The following is a 15,105-nucleotide window of genomic DNA, read 5'->3' as shown; positions in this document are numbered from 1 at the left end:
CCGGGAGGGTTCCGACAGTACAGCGGCACATAATCGCAACAGCTGGTGCTTCTAGCGCCAGTGGGGGCCGACGATTTCCCTCCCTTCCCTCTCCTGAAGAAGCGACAGCTAAATCACCTTATGCTTGGTCTTTCCCCCTTCCGCGTCTCAGGGCGGAAAATTACAATCAGACAATCGATCTAACCGGTTTCTCGGGGGTCATGCAGGAACTTGTTTAAAACGCAGGTCATGATACTAGAGAGCTTTGGAGCTTGGGGGATGTTTCTTAGTCTGAGCCCGCTACGGCTCTTCAATATGTACATAATTGTATCCTTTGTCATGATGGCAATCAGGGCAACTCAAAACTTGAAAAGCTATTACTAGCATAAGTTGCATTCGACAACAAAGGAGAATAGCTAGGAGAAAGATGTTTGTCGGGATCAAGTTTGACCGCCAGTTGTCAAATTGTCCTCTAACTTAATCCACAATTTGTCTCCCTGATGATAGCACACGCGCGATACGGCAAGTGTAAGGGTTCTGCTTTTCCCTTCCAGGCGGCACGTCCGCGGAACCCGGTGCCATGCGGAGGTTTAAAAAACGCCTGCAGGAGGCGGATCAGCCCGATAGATGCCTCGATGAGCGCAAGATTCTCTACAAGCAGACACAAATATCGTCAATTATTCTATTCCAGAAGCCCAGCAAGGAACAGCAAATCCATTTCTTAAATTCATCGGACTGGGGAAGAGGAAGATACTTACTTCCAAGGCACGTCCTCGGACCCCCGAGAAAAGGCATAAAGGCGAGTTCGATGTTCCTCAAACTCGGGGGCCTTCCCACCGCTCCGAACGGAACTCGTCCGCGTCTTCACCGTAGATCTGCCTGCTGCGACGCATATAATATGCTAAGAAGCCTACTCCGGTGCCTTTAGCAATGAGAAGGGAAGATTCGCCGGTGGGGCCGGCGCCCTTGGGGAAGTAAGTGGTGTGGCGGGCGACGCAGACGTTGACGGGGATTTGAGTATAGAGACGGTTTGCTGTAGTCAAAGGAAGAGGGATCAGCTCTCCTTACGAGCGTGGAGGTAAGGGAGGACAAAATTAAACTCACTCTCGTTCAGGACGCATCAATCTCTCTCCTTCAGTGGATATGTAAGTATGACCTCGCACCATGATTCAGAACTAGGGTTCAGCTGTATTCATGAAGAGGCACTGGTCCCTCAAGATCATAGGTGGTATGCGCTGCTGCCTGGGCTACTCATCAATCGTTTGGCATTAGCTTGGTATTAGCTTAAATGTAGTGGGTCATGCATTCACAAGTCCCTGCGCGAGCAACCCACTAGGCCATCGGAGCAATTTGGCCAACTCTTGCGGAACACCGCGTGCAATGTAATGTCGCTTGAGGACGAGTCAAAAAAAATCGATTAAAGCTCGAAACCCTCTGCTCGTATAGCTCGCGATTGACAGTTATCCCAATGGCATGTACTACACGCCTGCAATCCTGGGCCACTCTCTCCCGCCAACTCTTGACCGGGCAGACATGTGGGAGAGATCATGATGCTGTTCCACCCCGGCCCAGTACACCCTCTTGGGAGGCGCGGAGAATGGGGGTGAGGCATGTGCTTTGGTGTCTGGAACTGCATGGAAAGATGTGCTTATACCTGCTTGGGGTCACCACTATCGTGCATGCAGCGTTATACTAGATGTCATAGAGTCGTGCATCTGAGCAAGTAAGGGGAAAGAGAGGTTGGAGAGCAGGTGAAGCGAAGGGGATGAGGCCGACATGTGTGAATTGGTCACAGTGGATAAATCTCAAAGCAGTCAGTGTCTGGTAATAATTCTATCTCTGACATGAGCTGGAATAACGCATTTCTGGAAGTCCTGACGCACTATCCTTCCGCTGTCCCTGACATTCGCAGATATGATAACAATCCTTAGGTATCAGGGTAATCGCTGGTGTCTAAAACCCACGATGCCTCTTCGCCTGTTTGCTTAAACAGACTGCCCGCGCTCACTTACATCATGATCTTCTGCAAGGAATTTTCTACTAGATCAGCTTGTTCTTCTGTACTTCCAAACGATTTTGGGTCGGGAAGCTACATCGGAGAAGTCTGGCATTTATCTAGTCGCGTGGGACTTCTCTATGTCCAAGTACAAGCCGCTGATGGCCGCCGGGTCCGGGCTTCAAGTAACTGACAGGTTCGAAGAAGATGTTGACAGTGTGGACAAAGATGACGGAAACAATCGATGAAGGATCTCAATCTTTGCTTTTTTGTGTTGAGGAATGTCCCGAACAGCGCGCACAGCCCGCCTCCCATGATCATCTGTGCAGTTGTGCATAAGTTTTCTCAGACATCAAGGAGCTATCCATCCGGAATGAGGCGGTCCGCTATCAATCATAGTTTGTACGCAGATGTCTGCGATTGAACTTCATTATATGTGAAAGATGAACTACCACCATCTTTCCGCACTCTGCTCCCTGCCTCGGATGAAAGTAAAGCTTAATACTAGTCGTTGAGCGGAACCGACCAAGGCGCCTGCGTAATATCACGTGACTGAGAGAACTTCAATGCCGCGGATTGTGATTAGCTGAGTCAGCTGGAGAGCCTGCCAGAGTCAGTCCAGGTAATTACCCGATCAGGACGACAGCCATACGCTTAGCCGGCGGAAGAGAGAATAAGGAACTCATCATCAGATCATTTTAGATAACTACTATGAAGTATCTGTTGTAATACTCCGGAGTATGCAGAACGGAGCACAGACTACCGACATCGGTGATGGAATGGACATCCATTGCCTTCGCTTGCCGTCCTGCATGAGAAGGACCCAGGGTATGAAGATAAGAAAAGAAGTCTTCAATGGATTCAAGTTTTACTTCCCACTTTTCCGGGTTTGACCCGTTTGAGAACTTCCCCCTCACAACTGGGGGGGGGGGGGTGGGGGGGCAGTTTCTCCTCACTGAGTCCTTTTCCCCCTCACAACACCGTCTCCAATTTTGTTTTCTTTCTCTTTGTTTCTGTCCCAGTCATACCGACATAAAAAAGAAAGCGATGAACCAAATGGTTGAAACGGTCAATGGTTCGAATGAGATCCCATTTGATTGAGGAAGGAGACGAGCCCAGGGTAACAAACCAAAAATAAAGTCAAATTAAATAGCAAATAGAATAGAGGAAGAAAAACCTTGGACCGCGGACCGAAAGGTTCGGAATCCACATTTTTTTTAGCTGGTGGCAGTGGCACTGGCGGTGGTGGTGACTGGTGGCCAGCCACTCAGTGCCAGATCGAGGAAATTTCCGCCCTGCGAGCCTCTCGGCCTCTCGCAGAACCTCCCACAGGCTCCCTGTGACCGACACACCGGTTCGCCCAAAACAGCTTAACCATCGCTGACCTCTTTATCGCATCAGTCATCCCAGTGAGTCGTGCTTTCTGCCAATTTTTTTCGAGTCTAGTCGTTTTTGGGCCTCTTCTTGTCTGTCTGGCTGTTATCCATCATCCTGGGAATCGCTTCCTCTCTCTTGCTCTTTCATTCAAACTCAACCCAACCCACCTAACCACCCCCCCTCTCCACTCCCTTTCTCTTCCTTTCTTCCCTTTGCCTTTTGGCTGAGGTGCGACAATGGTTGGAAGTACCCTGGCAATCCGGTCCAAGATGGCTTCCCCATCTGCCGCTATGCAGCTGTCGTCGCTGTCGCGCAGGTCGCTTTCGACGCGACCCCAGCTTCTCCGGTCCGCACGTCCCTTGAGAGTCTCCCAGCAGCAATTCCAGCGCTCCACCCGTCGCGCCTATGCCGATGCTGCTCAACCCGCATTGCCCGCTCCTAAGCCTAAGAAGCGCTTCGGTTTCTTGCGCTGGACCTGGCGCCTGACCTGGTTGAGCACTTTGGGTTTCACTGGTTACCTGGCCTACAGTGTCTACGACTCATGCCACCCTGTCGATCAGATTGAACCCGATCCGAGCAAGAAGACTTTGGTTGTCCTGGGTATGGCTCCTAATCTACTCGAGTGCTTCAGCGGCTCTCGAGCGTGATGCGATCCCGCTCGCAGCCATCAGCTAATAAGCATCTCGTGTTATAGGTTCGGGATGGGGCTCCGTCTCCTTGTTGAAGAAGCTCGACACTGAGAACTACAATGTCGTCGTCATTTCGCCCCGGAACTACTTCCTCTTCACTCCTCTCCTGCCCTCCTGCACGACTGGTCAGGTTGAGCACCGCTCTATCATGGAGCCCATCCGCAACATCCTCCGTCAAAAGAAGGCTCACGTGAAGTTCTACGAAGCCGAAGCTACCAAGATCGACTACGAGAAGCGCGTCGTGTACATTAGCGATGATTCTGAGATCAAGGGTGAGATCTCTCACACCGAGGTGCCCTTCGACATGCTCGTCGTCGGTGTCGGTGCCGAGAACGCTACTTTCGGTATGTCAACCCATTCAAGTCGCGCATGGCAACAGAGACTAAGTGCAAACAGGTATCAAGGGTGTGAAGGAGCACTCCTGCTTCCTCAAGGAGGTTGACGATGCCCAGAAGATCCGCAAGCGCATCATGGACTGCGTCGAGACCGCCATGTTCAAGGATCAGACCCCCGAGGAGGTCAAGCGCCTGTTGCACATGGTTGTCGTTGGTGGTGGCCCTACGGGTGTTGAGTTCGCCGGTGAGCTGCAGGACTTCTTCGAGGAGGACTTGAAGAAGTGGGTCCCTGAGATCCAGGAGAACTTCCGCGTCACCCTGGTCGAGGCTCTTCCCAACGTTCTGCCCATGTTCTCCAAGCAGCTGATTGACTATACCGAGTCGACCTTCAAGGAGGAGAAGATTACCATCCGCGCCAAGACTATGGTCAAGAATGTCACCGACAAGTTCATCGAGGCCGAAGTGTCCAACCCTGACGGCACCAAGACTCTGGAGAAGATTCCTTACGGCCTCCTGGTTTGGGCCACCGGTAACGCTGTTCGCCCCGTTGTTCGCGACTTGATGAGCCAGCTTCCCGCTCAGAAGAACTCCCGCCGTGGTTTGGCCGTCAACGAGTACCTCGTCGTGAACGGCGCTGAGAACGTTTGGGCTGTCGGTGACTGCGCTATCACCAACTACGCTCCTACCGCCCAGGTCGCCAGTCAGGAGGGTGCTTTCCTTGCCCGCCTGTTCAACACCATGGCCAAGACTGAGAACATCGAGACTGAGCTGAAGCAGCTGTCTGAGGCCCAGTCCCAGGCCAAGAACGATGAGGAGCGCAACCAGATCTTCGATGAGATCCGTGAGCGCCAGAAGCAGCTGCGCAGAACCAAGCAGATTGGTCCCTTCCAGTACTCCCACCAGGGAAGTCTGGCTTACATTGGGAAGGAGCGTGCTGTTGCCGACATCAGCTGGCTGAGCGGCAACATCGCCAGTGGTGGTACCATGACCTACCTCTTCTGGCGCAGTGCGTACCTGAGCATGTGCTTCAGCAGTGAGTTTCTTTCGGATTGAATGTTTTGTGGATCTATGCTGACCCATCCCCAGCTCGTAACCGTGTCCTGGTCGCTGTCGACTGGATCAAGGCCAAGGCTTTCGGCCGTGACGTGTCTCGGGAGTAATTTGCCCGCTAACACACCATGCGGATTCCAGTGTATCACTATCAGCAGACATGCTACGCCTATGAATCTTTTGCAGCGAGGAACTTGCTCTTTTTTAATACCGCCATCCGTTTCCTCTCCGCACTCCCACTTTCTCCGTGACGCCTTCTGTATGACTACCCGACTCGATGTGGAGTAAAGTCCTATAGTGTCTGTCAACTTGCTCCACCACAGGCAACATGATCAAAAGCACTACCCACGCTTCTCGCTCTAGTGGCTTCTGACATCTGAAACGAGGAAGAAGCTACTACGAACTGGGGTGAGCAGCATGCATCCCATTGGGCAAAAGTACTATTTTGGTCCTTCTTTTTCATTTGTTTGTCAATGTTTTGTGTACGGAATGATAGACCGGGTTCGGGTTACTGTTTAGATATGCTTAGAATTGGCCATTCTTTTCCTTTCTTTCGTTATTAGTCTTCTGTATACAGTACACTATCTCTGATGCTTTCATAATATATCCCATATCCCTTTTGAGATCAGTGATGTGAGTTATTGGTCTGAGGTTTAATCTGGGTTCGAAGCCGGGTAGATCGTTCAAGTTCCCGCCCTCAAACAGTCCAGAAACAAGTAGGATGGGTTGCTCAGAGGTCTATGCGCCCTATCTGTCTCCCTTTATCATGACTATACATATTGAATACGCGAGCATTGCAGGATAGGTACACCATCGATGCAGAGATTCAATTTTCGCCTTACCATACATGTATGTGAGTCCCTCACCGCCAACGCAGCTGAGGACAGACACAGACCGCCGAACAAAAAAGGCAAAATGAAGGCCGTCCAGGGAGAGGCTCGAACTCTCAACCTCACGATTAACAGTCGTACGCGCTAACCAATTGCGCCACCCAGACGTGTTCCTTGGGGGTTCTTTGATGTGCGCCGATATGATGTAATTCAGACACAGCTCATACTGAGCCACGAAGATGAGGGCACCAATCCTGGTCTATCTGACAATTAGGGTCAGCTTAAGTGAGCATTCTTGGTTAGTTAAGTATAACATCGTAAGATACTACTTACTTCAAGAATCATGACTTTCCTAGCCATATATCGTCTATATCTAGCTTTCCGCCGCCCTCAGCAGTTAGTACTCGGTGGTGATGGGACAGACATACTGTAACCTGACTTGGCCAATCCGACTATACCTGCGCAGACGCACGCCACATGAGGAACAACTCTACTATGTACCTAAATCATATCAAAATCGACAACAATGGACAAAAATGACTTTTGCCCTAAGAATACGCAAACGTCAGCTGATTTCAACCTGGGGCTAGCGTGTAAGAAAGTGCGGCAGATTACCCCGCGACACCCTGACTATTCTTCCTTTTCACTTAGTTATTGGAACGTATGTTTGATAAGTAGTATACAACAGCCCAGCCACAGCTCGAGTCAATATCTTTATTCACACATACTATATACCATTCAGTCAGTTTTATCACGATATCTATATCATTGCAGGGACACTGCCGGTTACCCTTTCTCGGAATTCTTCACAATTTCACACCGTCTCCGACGTTGCCTTTGACAACAACAACAACAACGACCGAAAAAAAAAAAAGGATTGCATATAAATATATATATATATATATACCAGGACAGAAGTATCATGACCGACACCCCCGAATCTATCGTCACCCACGCCTACGACCATATCGGCGAATGGTACCTCCAATGGGTCACGAGCCAGCACTCCCCCCGCCAACGCTACACGCAGCAACTGCTCGCGACCATCCAGCAGCAGCAGCAGCAGCAGCAGCACCCGTCGGCCCCGTCCATCCTGGAACTCGGCTGCGGGCCGGGGGTACCCATCGTGCAGATGCTCCTCGAGCACGGCGCGCAGGTCACCGCCAACGACATCTCGCCGCAGCAGATCGCGATGGCGCGGGCGCGGTGCCCCGGCGCGACGCTGATCGCGGGCGACATGACCACGGTGCTGACGTTCAACGATGCGAGCTTCGATGGGGTGATCAGCTTCTATGCGCTGTTCCACCTGCCGCGCGCGAAGCTCAAGGCCATGCTGACGAAAATCCATGGGTGGTTGAAGCCCGGCGGGGTGTTTGTGCTGAATCTGGCTACCTTGGATGAGGAGGAGATCCACGGGGAGTTTTTCGGGTATGGGATGTTTTGGAGTAGTTTTGGGGTGGAGGCGAATCGGGCGATGCTCGAGGAGGTCGGGTTTAAGGTGCTGCAGCTCGAGGTGTTGAAGGCCGGGGATGGGAAGTTGGCGGAGGATGACCCGGATTTTGATGCGGAGTTTATGTGGGTGATGGCGCGGAAGAGGGAAGAGTCATGCTGCCTCACTGTAGGTGAGGTGTGATGCCAGAGGTTGGTTTGGGAGATTAGCTGAGGCAGGATAGAGAGGTTTGGTGGGGGAGGGGGGGGGGGCTGTGAGTTGGATAATTAGCGTATTAGTGGTGATTTTTTTTTGGGCAATATCAACATCTGGTAGTACGTACTGCATACTGCACTTATACTAGGTCATTCTTATTTTGGATTCACTGAGTACCGTGGCTCCTATCTTTGGTTGTTCAATTCTTCTTCAACCAGTTCGTATACTTCTTCATTCAACCGATGCTGTATATCCACGGTAAACCCTAAGACGCGATAAATGTACGCTCGAGTTTGTCTCCTAGGAACTGTGGCTGTTGAAGCTATTTGCGTTATCCATCTATCATATCAGCGGTCAAAATAGCAAAGTCCAGCGAGGTTCCAAGGAACACCGTATCACTAAACTATGTCCAACAAAGAAGACCAGAACATGTGTGGACGAAGACAAGTTGCTGAAAATCACCTACTCCACGATAAAGCCATTCTCGCTGAGCACAGACTTCCTTTACATGTTGCTGCAAGATGCCGCTTCACACAAACGAAGACCTGACACAAAAAGTCACAGTTGAGGACACTCTCCGACAAATGAACAGAGAAAAGCCTCTGGTAGCTTTCAGATAAAAAGGGTATAAAGAGAACTCGAACCCCACCCCCAGATTCGTCTCCTTCCCTCACTCAACGCCCGACATCGGGAAGCACTTTCGAGTGTAGACTGATCAACACTGGCCCAAGAGTTTCCTTGGTCAATCGTCCGAGAGATGGGCCACCCGGGAAAAAAGGCTAGACGCCGAGCCGCCGCCCGCAAGGCACAGCAGCAGCAGCTGGAACTGCAAGACTCGGAGCAGGGCCTCAAGAAGTGGTTTGAGCAAGAGCCGAATGGATCTAAGCAAGACCTGAAAGAGCCCGAGCAACCGTTCCCCGAAACGACGGGCAAAAAGGGATACCAGATCTCTCGCATCGAAGCCCGCGACGCGCTGATGGACGTCATCCGCGGCCATTTCGCGGGGACCGGTTGTCTCAGCGAGCTCAGCATCGCATGCTGGCGGCTGAACTTGATCTGCGTCCACGCCATCGGATGCGAGGAGGCGCGCTGGGCCATGGACCTGGTGGAGACCGTGCCGCTGCAAAAGGGCGACGATTTTCATGGGATGGTGCGCATGCCCGCCTGGGAGCGCAGGTTCCTCATCGCGCGCCAGGCCACCATGCTCCCGTGGTACCTGCAGCGACCGGTCGTCATGCGCGGCGGCGCCTTTTTCACGGTCGACGGTCATGTATTGGAGGTTTGCGTGCTTGAGTCGGTGATTCGGCCGTTCGAGCGCGGATTGAACGCCCCCTTGCGCCTGGATTTGCCCTCGGGGAGGGAAATCCGGGCTCTTCTTGGTTGAGAAGAAGGGGTGTGGCGGAGTCTCCGTCCTTATATAATCACTCTCCGATAGGAAATGAATACGAGTATGATGATGAATTACAGTAAGTTGTGTAAAACAATATTCAGTAAGTAGTAACTTGGTCTTTGGAATCAGATGTATGTACTGAGCTGCTGCAGTACTATTAGTATCTGGATCGATGAGTCCGAGGTATTTTGATGCATGTATTGTATCTGTTCGTTAGTTAGGACGGTGCAGACAGAACCACTATATCTTTACTGACAAGTCGATCCTCCAGGCACCTTGTAAGAGAAAGTTGCTAGCATGCTCGATTCACCCTTCCCATAAGAAGATTATGACTGAGGGTGACTTACTGACTTCAGCTCGGGCTTGATTTGGTACACTTGTTCAGCATCGGTGCTAGGCAAAGCCTCAGATAGAACGATCATAATTTTGATGGATAAGAATCCATTGAGGTCGAAATCATTTACTATTTTTGAGCAGTACCGGCAGACTTACCTCGTTGTTCTTGCTGGGTGTGGGATCGTACGGAAGCGCGGCGAATTTGCATGTAAGTAAGCACGGAGTTACCTATCTGAGTATAAGATCAGTCTACAGAGTAGGTTAGAAATAGAAGCACAATGCTATGGTCATGCAGCCTCTAGCTCATCATCCAACTTCCAATCATTATGTCGAGTGTCCAATGATCAAGCAGGGACGACCATGACCCCATCTCTGTATTACAAAGCATACAGACCCGCGGCTCGGAAAGATGCTCGTATAGCAGATGTCTCATCAACGGCTCCGACTCTGTATACTCCCTCACACAGAACGGACAGAACCTTGGCTTGCTGCCCACCTTCGGAGGTTCAACAAAGCGACTGGGACGTTCCTGCGGATTCGCAGTAGTAGGCACTAGCGTGGTAGGGGTAGTCTGCTCAGAGTACGCATTCGGAGGCGGGGGGTAATGTCTGGTAGGTCTTGGCTGCCAATTCGCCAGAGGCATTGGCACGGTAGAGGAAGTCTGCCTAGAGTACGCATCCGGAGGCTGGTTATGGTCGCTGGCATGCATCTTCCCACCGCCGCTGCTCAGCTGATGGGTGGAGGAGATCTTCTCGAGGAGGCTGCCCTGATGCACCCACGGCCGCTGGCACTTGGGGCAGCGGAAAGGGGGCGGGCCGTTGTAGAAATCCCAATGTTTCCAGAGAAACTCATCCACGCAACCTTCGTGGAAAGTGCTGCGGCAGAGTATGCTTCCACAGCGGAAGAAGCGGCCTCCTTCTTCGGGGGGCTTTGAACCCTGGAAGCAGAGATAACACATGGAGATGTCGAAGCCCGGGGTGTTGTCATCAACTCGCTCAATGGGCACCGGGGCGGCACGAAGTTCTTCGGAAGGGGCGATAAAATTATATTGCTGTGCCATGGTAATAATGCTCTCGATGAGACAAAAGGCGAATTTCTTCAGATAGGATGTAAGTTAAGCAGATAGACCTATGGGAGTATCCGATGAAATCTTTGTTAATAGTAAATACCAGTCGCCGAACTACGATATAAAGGGTGCATGGTATTGTGTTCTTGCCTCGGGAGATTAGCGAACCCACAACAGAAGGAGTGGACGAAGGAATGAATCCCATCATTCATCAAAGGAAGTTGCTGCAAATGAACGAGAGGCAAGAGGACACATGCTTTGCAAGACAATGATCTTCCAGCATATACAACTGGAATAGAAGGTGCAATATTGCGGCTGTATCCTTCCGGGGCAGGAGAAAGATGGGTCCTCGTTGACTGACCACTAAATGTGCAACGGAGGCAGATGCACACGATCAAAATGTCCTATGCCAAGGCATGTCTTGAGAGTCATTGAACACTCGACGTTCATCGCCTTCTTGACCATTTGAACAAGTGCTTAATGCATGGCAAAGTGAGCGACAGTCCCCACCAAAAATAATTTCTGACTAGGAAATATAGTAATAAGCTGGGGATACAGGATAAGCATACATGATATAGTAGGTCATCAGGAAATTCAACGAGCTAAGCGGATTGGGAGGCTGTATGAGGTGGGGCTTCCTTGTTTGTCGGCGGATGGGGTGGTGATTCTATGTAGTTGCCATGGCGGAGGGGGGAACGGGGGGTGGGGAAGTGGAGGTTTTGGTTATACTATAGTATGTTGCGGGAGGAGGATATTATGGAGGGTTTGGAGGGGGATGAGATGTGGGGGTTTATTACGCGGTACTAAGGTCTGTGTAGCTTTTGAGGCGAGGAGTGAACGGTATGTGCTTTGGTTACTTGTGACAAGCTATCTTAAAGCCCTTCTTCTTCTTATGATGATGATGATTCATGCACAGTACGCACAAAAGGCAATTTTGTTGCTTCGGGACATGTGTTCTAGAATCGCTTTTCCCCAAAATCGAAGTCGAATCGGTTCCACAGAAAAGGCTGCCCTGTGATCCACTCGTTCAGGAAATCGGTCGCATAAGTCGAGGTAACGCGATTCACATCGTCTATTGCAACCAAATCCTGGAGTGTGTTAGGCTGAAAGGGGAATGCTGCGAGGTCGCCGGCATCTGACAATCGCAACGAGTCATCCTCCTGGTTGTATGTCCCGACGGATACAGAGGGCACTGACTCCACTAGCTTCTGAGCGAGCTGGGCGAACGTAGCACAGATCTGGTACAGGCGCTGCGAGCCAGCGCCTTGGGAAGACGTGTCGCGCAGGTTCTTCAACGTGTCGACCACCTGGGCCAGTAGGGCAACACTGTCTGGGTCTTTGGCGGCGATGGCGTGAAGGTGACGAGGAAGGGGTTGAAGGATGAGTAAAAGAGGATCCTGATGCAATATCAGCACAAAGGCGGCGCTGGACTCAATTGCCATGACTAGTCAGTAAGATACGTACCAGTTGATATACTCTCCGTCCGATAGCAGGCGTGATTCCTGATACTGCGGGAAGCATTGGAGGTGAGCCTGCAGGCTATTTCGAGCTGCAGTAAAGCACCGCGAGTCGATGTGCAGGCCTGTCTCCGTGCTTGAGGACGCGCGGAAAAGCAGCGTCAGCGTTGAATAAAAAGAAATGTCCCAGTTGCCTCTGGATAGGTGGAAAACTGGGGGGTGGTTGGCGGCGTCTGGGTTGATCTACGGATTGTTAGTGTCTCACCTCTTCAAGGGTGTTTGCTTCTCTCACCTGCTTAAACTCCACCCGCCACTGCTCCATCGCAGCCGCAAGATCATCGATCAACCGAGCTCGTTGGGTCGAATCCATGACCGCCGTCGCGGGAGAGTAAAGCCCTGTGAATACCCGATTCTGCAGCTCCGCCAGCCGAATCCCCATGACGAATGATTCATCCCACGGTCGCAGCGCTCGCTCTGTGGCAATCGCAGGATATCGCGTGTCGATGGCAAGACCCTGCATACTGGAGACGCGGCCTAGCAACAATGAGATGTTCTTGTCAAAAGTGTAGAGAGTCCAGAACAGCCGGCGAATGCTGTCAGCCTGCCCCGATGGGATGTTTCGGTAGGTCGCTTCGCGATGGTACCCGAGGGATTGGCACTGGGTTGCCGCGGCGGAGACCAGTGTCCAGTAGAGCGAGAGTTTGGCTTCGCCTTGGGCCTTGATCATCTATGCTTGCCTGTTAGCTTGCCCGCACTTGTGAATGCCGATTCAAGGTCAAATAGAGACAACAGAAGAAGACTTACACCCATCGTCAACGCAAGGATGTTTTCAAAGCTGGGAACAAGCAAGACATCGTAGGCCTCAAGCGCAGCGACGAAGATCTCCTCGCAATGAGCGAGGTGGGTGGCCAGGTCGAACCGCTCACGGAGCTCATCGTTAATTGCGATATACTCTTTCAGAACAAAGATTAGGACTCCATGTGTGCTGGCGATCTGACCAGCTGATGACTGGCTTGTTGGAGAATATACTTTTTGGCACAGATCCTCAAAGAGTAGTAGGTCATTCAGGGCATACGAGGTGAGAAAGATCGGACGACGAACTGGGGATTCGAGGGTTATTTATGACATTTCGACTGCGTCACTAGCTCTCAAGCGGAAGTTTCAGCATACCTTTCATTCTTTGTAAGACGGCGTTCACGAACGTAGCTGGAAGACGCTCGACCGGCAGTGTTGAACGCGAACCCGACTTGCTAAAATAGAAGTTTTGTCTAGACAAGCCGTGAGAGCCATCGAGAGACCTGCGTAGATGCTCAAATGCATGCTGCACAGCCGGATCACCACCTGTTGGGGCAGATTGTGCTGCAATCTGGGCACTATCTGTTCCTTGAAGCGACTGAGTCGTCAAGGAAGACTCGCCGAAGACTAGCCCCGAGGTGACCGATGAGTGATGCTGATCCGGCTCTGGTTCGACCACCGCGAACTGTTTGAGTTCCAGGGCAACAAGCCTATTGTCAACATCATGATAACGTTCATAAAGCCGTCCAATCAGGGCTTCACTAGGAGCTGTGAGCACAAACTCGAGTGGCACATAGGATAATAGAGTACTGTACATACAGAGTCGCTATCTTATCGGCCTGTCTCTCAGTCCGTGACCGGTCTCTCGGACGGCGACATGTGATACTTGTTGCTCGACAATTTCCACAGGGTATAGTGCGGTTGCAGCGGATCTTAGACGGTCCAACTTAGCAAGCGTAACCTTCTGAAGGTCTATCGGATCGTGAGGAAGCTCCTACCTTGCGTATCTTACATCCCTCGCACTATGCCCCGCCAACCATGTTAGCCATGCAGACTGGACACGATATATGACATGAAGAAGTCTTACTGCTCTCGGCAACAATGCAAGTCGCTGTCGCCTTACTTGGATCGTCTTCTTCAGCACCAAATGATGACATGACAAATTACGATATGGTTTGATGGTCTGGGCAGGATTGCGTAAGTGCTGCAGCCATCGACTTTATATTCGGGGCCGCGGCTCCGCGGTCCCGGTGGCCCGCGAAACGTCATGTCCGCCACACTCATGCAGACCAGCCTTGGCATTCGACCCCGCGAACCCGAGAGCTCAATATATGTATGTATAAGGTAGGGCTAATGGGCAGATGCCACAATCTATTGACGCTGTGTCCAGCCGGCCTTAGTCGCTTGTTCAATGATGGATATGTTTCGTTGTAAGATTTAGTTAAATTGAGGAAAAGGAGAAGATGCAATTTAACGTATCTCTCGTGGAACTACCGAAATCCGTAAATATGGTCAAAGCAGATGAAGGGATGATGGCTTTCATTGCAAATAGTTGAGGGAAACGTACCAACAAGATCCAGCTGTTGAAATAAGATTGTGCATCGCAAACGTGGTGTTCCTAGATTGACAGTGCCTCTATTCATTAGTCAGTATGCTATCATCGGGGGTTTTGTTATGCTTTGTCTTTTTTTCCCCCTGGCTGAGGGTTTTGGATGCCGATATCGTTCTAGTTCAGAAGGTCAACGTAAGTGTCTCAAACTTACGTCGGGCTGTCTTCAGCACCCACTGGAGCTTTGACAGAAACCTGGTGGTTCATTCGAAGATACAGTCATCCAAGATTCCACTTGCCTAAACTTTGCTTCGAAGTTGTTTCACAGTTATCTACACAGTACCTCTTATCGCAGAGTGACAAGCCCCATAAAATCAGTGTGCAAACGACATACTCTCCGTAATGTGAGCCTACAGCTTCTATAGTGGTTCCATATTAGCCAAGACGCAGTAAAGCGGTGAGTTGATTGCATCATTTTGTTCATCGCCTGGTTTTCTTTCTCAACGGAGTAAGAAATCGAAATCTAAGAGGCACCTGAGAAATCCAACTAGACAAAGACAGCGAGCCTTGAACCTTGATATTCTTGGCGGCGAGCATGAAACGAAGATCAT

At 51.0% G+C, this 15,105-nt stretch overlaps 5 protein-coding genes and 1 non-coding gene across 6 annotated transcripts; 3 read left to right on the top strand and 3 right to left on the bottom strand.

Moving 5' to 3' along the window:
• The first annotated feature begins 3,319 nt into the window (after window positions 1-3,319).
• On the top strand, window positions 3,320-6,019 carry BP01DRAFT_317539 (alternative NADH-dehydrogenase). Its single transcript, XM_025572610.1, has 4 exons — window positions 3,320-3,952; window positions 4,047-4,385; window positions 4,438-5,409; window positions 5,463-6,019. Exons 1-4 carry the CDS (start codon window positions 3,589-3,591, stop codon window positions 5,534-5,536), a joined length of 1,749 nt encoding a protein of 582 aa, XP_025432355.1. The 5' UTR covers window positions 3,320-3,588; the 3' UTR covers window positions 5,537-6,019.
• A 330-nt stretch (window positions 6,020-6,349) lies between these two features.
• BP01DRAFT_t117 lies at window positions 6,350-6,423 on the bottom strand. The gene has a single exon. It is a non-coding gene; the product is annotated as a tRNA-Asn (tRNA).
• A 748-nt stretch (window positions 6,424-7,171) lies between these two features.
• On the top strand, window positions 7,172-7,931 carry BP01DRAFT_356016 (class I SAM-dependent methyltransferase). The gene has a single exon (XM_025574841.1). It carries the CDS (start codon window positions 7,179-7,181, stop codon window positions 7,887-7,889), a length of 711 nt encoding a protein of 236 aa, XP_025432354.1. The 5' UTR covers window positions 7,172-7,178; the 3' UTR covers window positions 7,890-7,931.
• Window positions 7,932-8,658: 727 nt separating this feature from the next.
• Window positions 8,659-9,285, top strand: BP01DRAFT_365115 (uncharacterized protein; the record flags this gene model as incomplete). Its single annotated transcript, XM_025576350.1, has 1 exon — window positions 8,659-9,285. The coding sequence occupies one exon, from the start codon at window positions 8,659-8,661 to the stop codon at window positions 9,283-9,285; it is 627 nt and encodes a 208-aa protein (XP_025432353.1).
• Window positions 9,286-9,925: 640 nt separating this feature from the next.
• On the bottom strand, window positions 9,926-10,687 carry BP01DRAFT_381998 (uncharacterized protein; the record flags this gene model as incomplete). Its single annotated transcript, XM_025577344.1, has 1 exon — window positions 9,926-10,687. One exon carries the CDS (start codon window positions 10,685-10,687, stop codon window positions 9,926-9,928), a length of 762 nt encoding a protein of 253 aa, XP_025432352.1.
• Window positions 10,688-11,649: 962 nt separating this feature from the next.
• Window positions 11,650-13,762, bottom strand: BP01DRAFT_294233 (fungal specific transcription factor domain-containing protein; the record flags this gene model as incomplete). Its single annotated transcript, XM_025571761.1, has 5 exons — window positions 11,650-12,090; window positions 12,154-12,393; window positions 12,443-12,877; window positions 12,955-13,250; window positions 13,321-13,762. The coding sequence occupies 5 exons, from the start codon at window positions 13,760-13,762 to the stop codon at window positions 11,650-11,652; spliced, it is 1,854 nt and encodes a 617-aa protein (XP_025432351.1).
• Between the last annotated feature and the right edge of the window lie 1,343 nt (window positions 13,763-15,105).

This window comes from Aspergillus saccharolyticus (genome assembly GCF_003184585.1).
Source record: "Aspergillus saccharolyticus JOP 1030-1 unplaced genomic scaffold BP01scaffold_11, whole genome shotgun sequence".
NCBI lineage: Eukaryota > Fungi > Ascomycota > Eurotiomycetes > Eurotiales > Aspergillaceae > Aspergillus > Aspergillus saccharolyticus.
The sequence above is the reverse complement of the archived record's forward strand: the minus strand, read 5'-3'. Positions and strand labels throughout refer to the sequence as shown.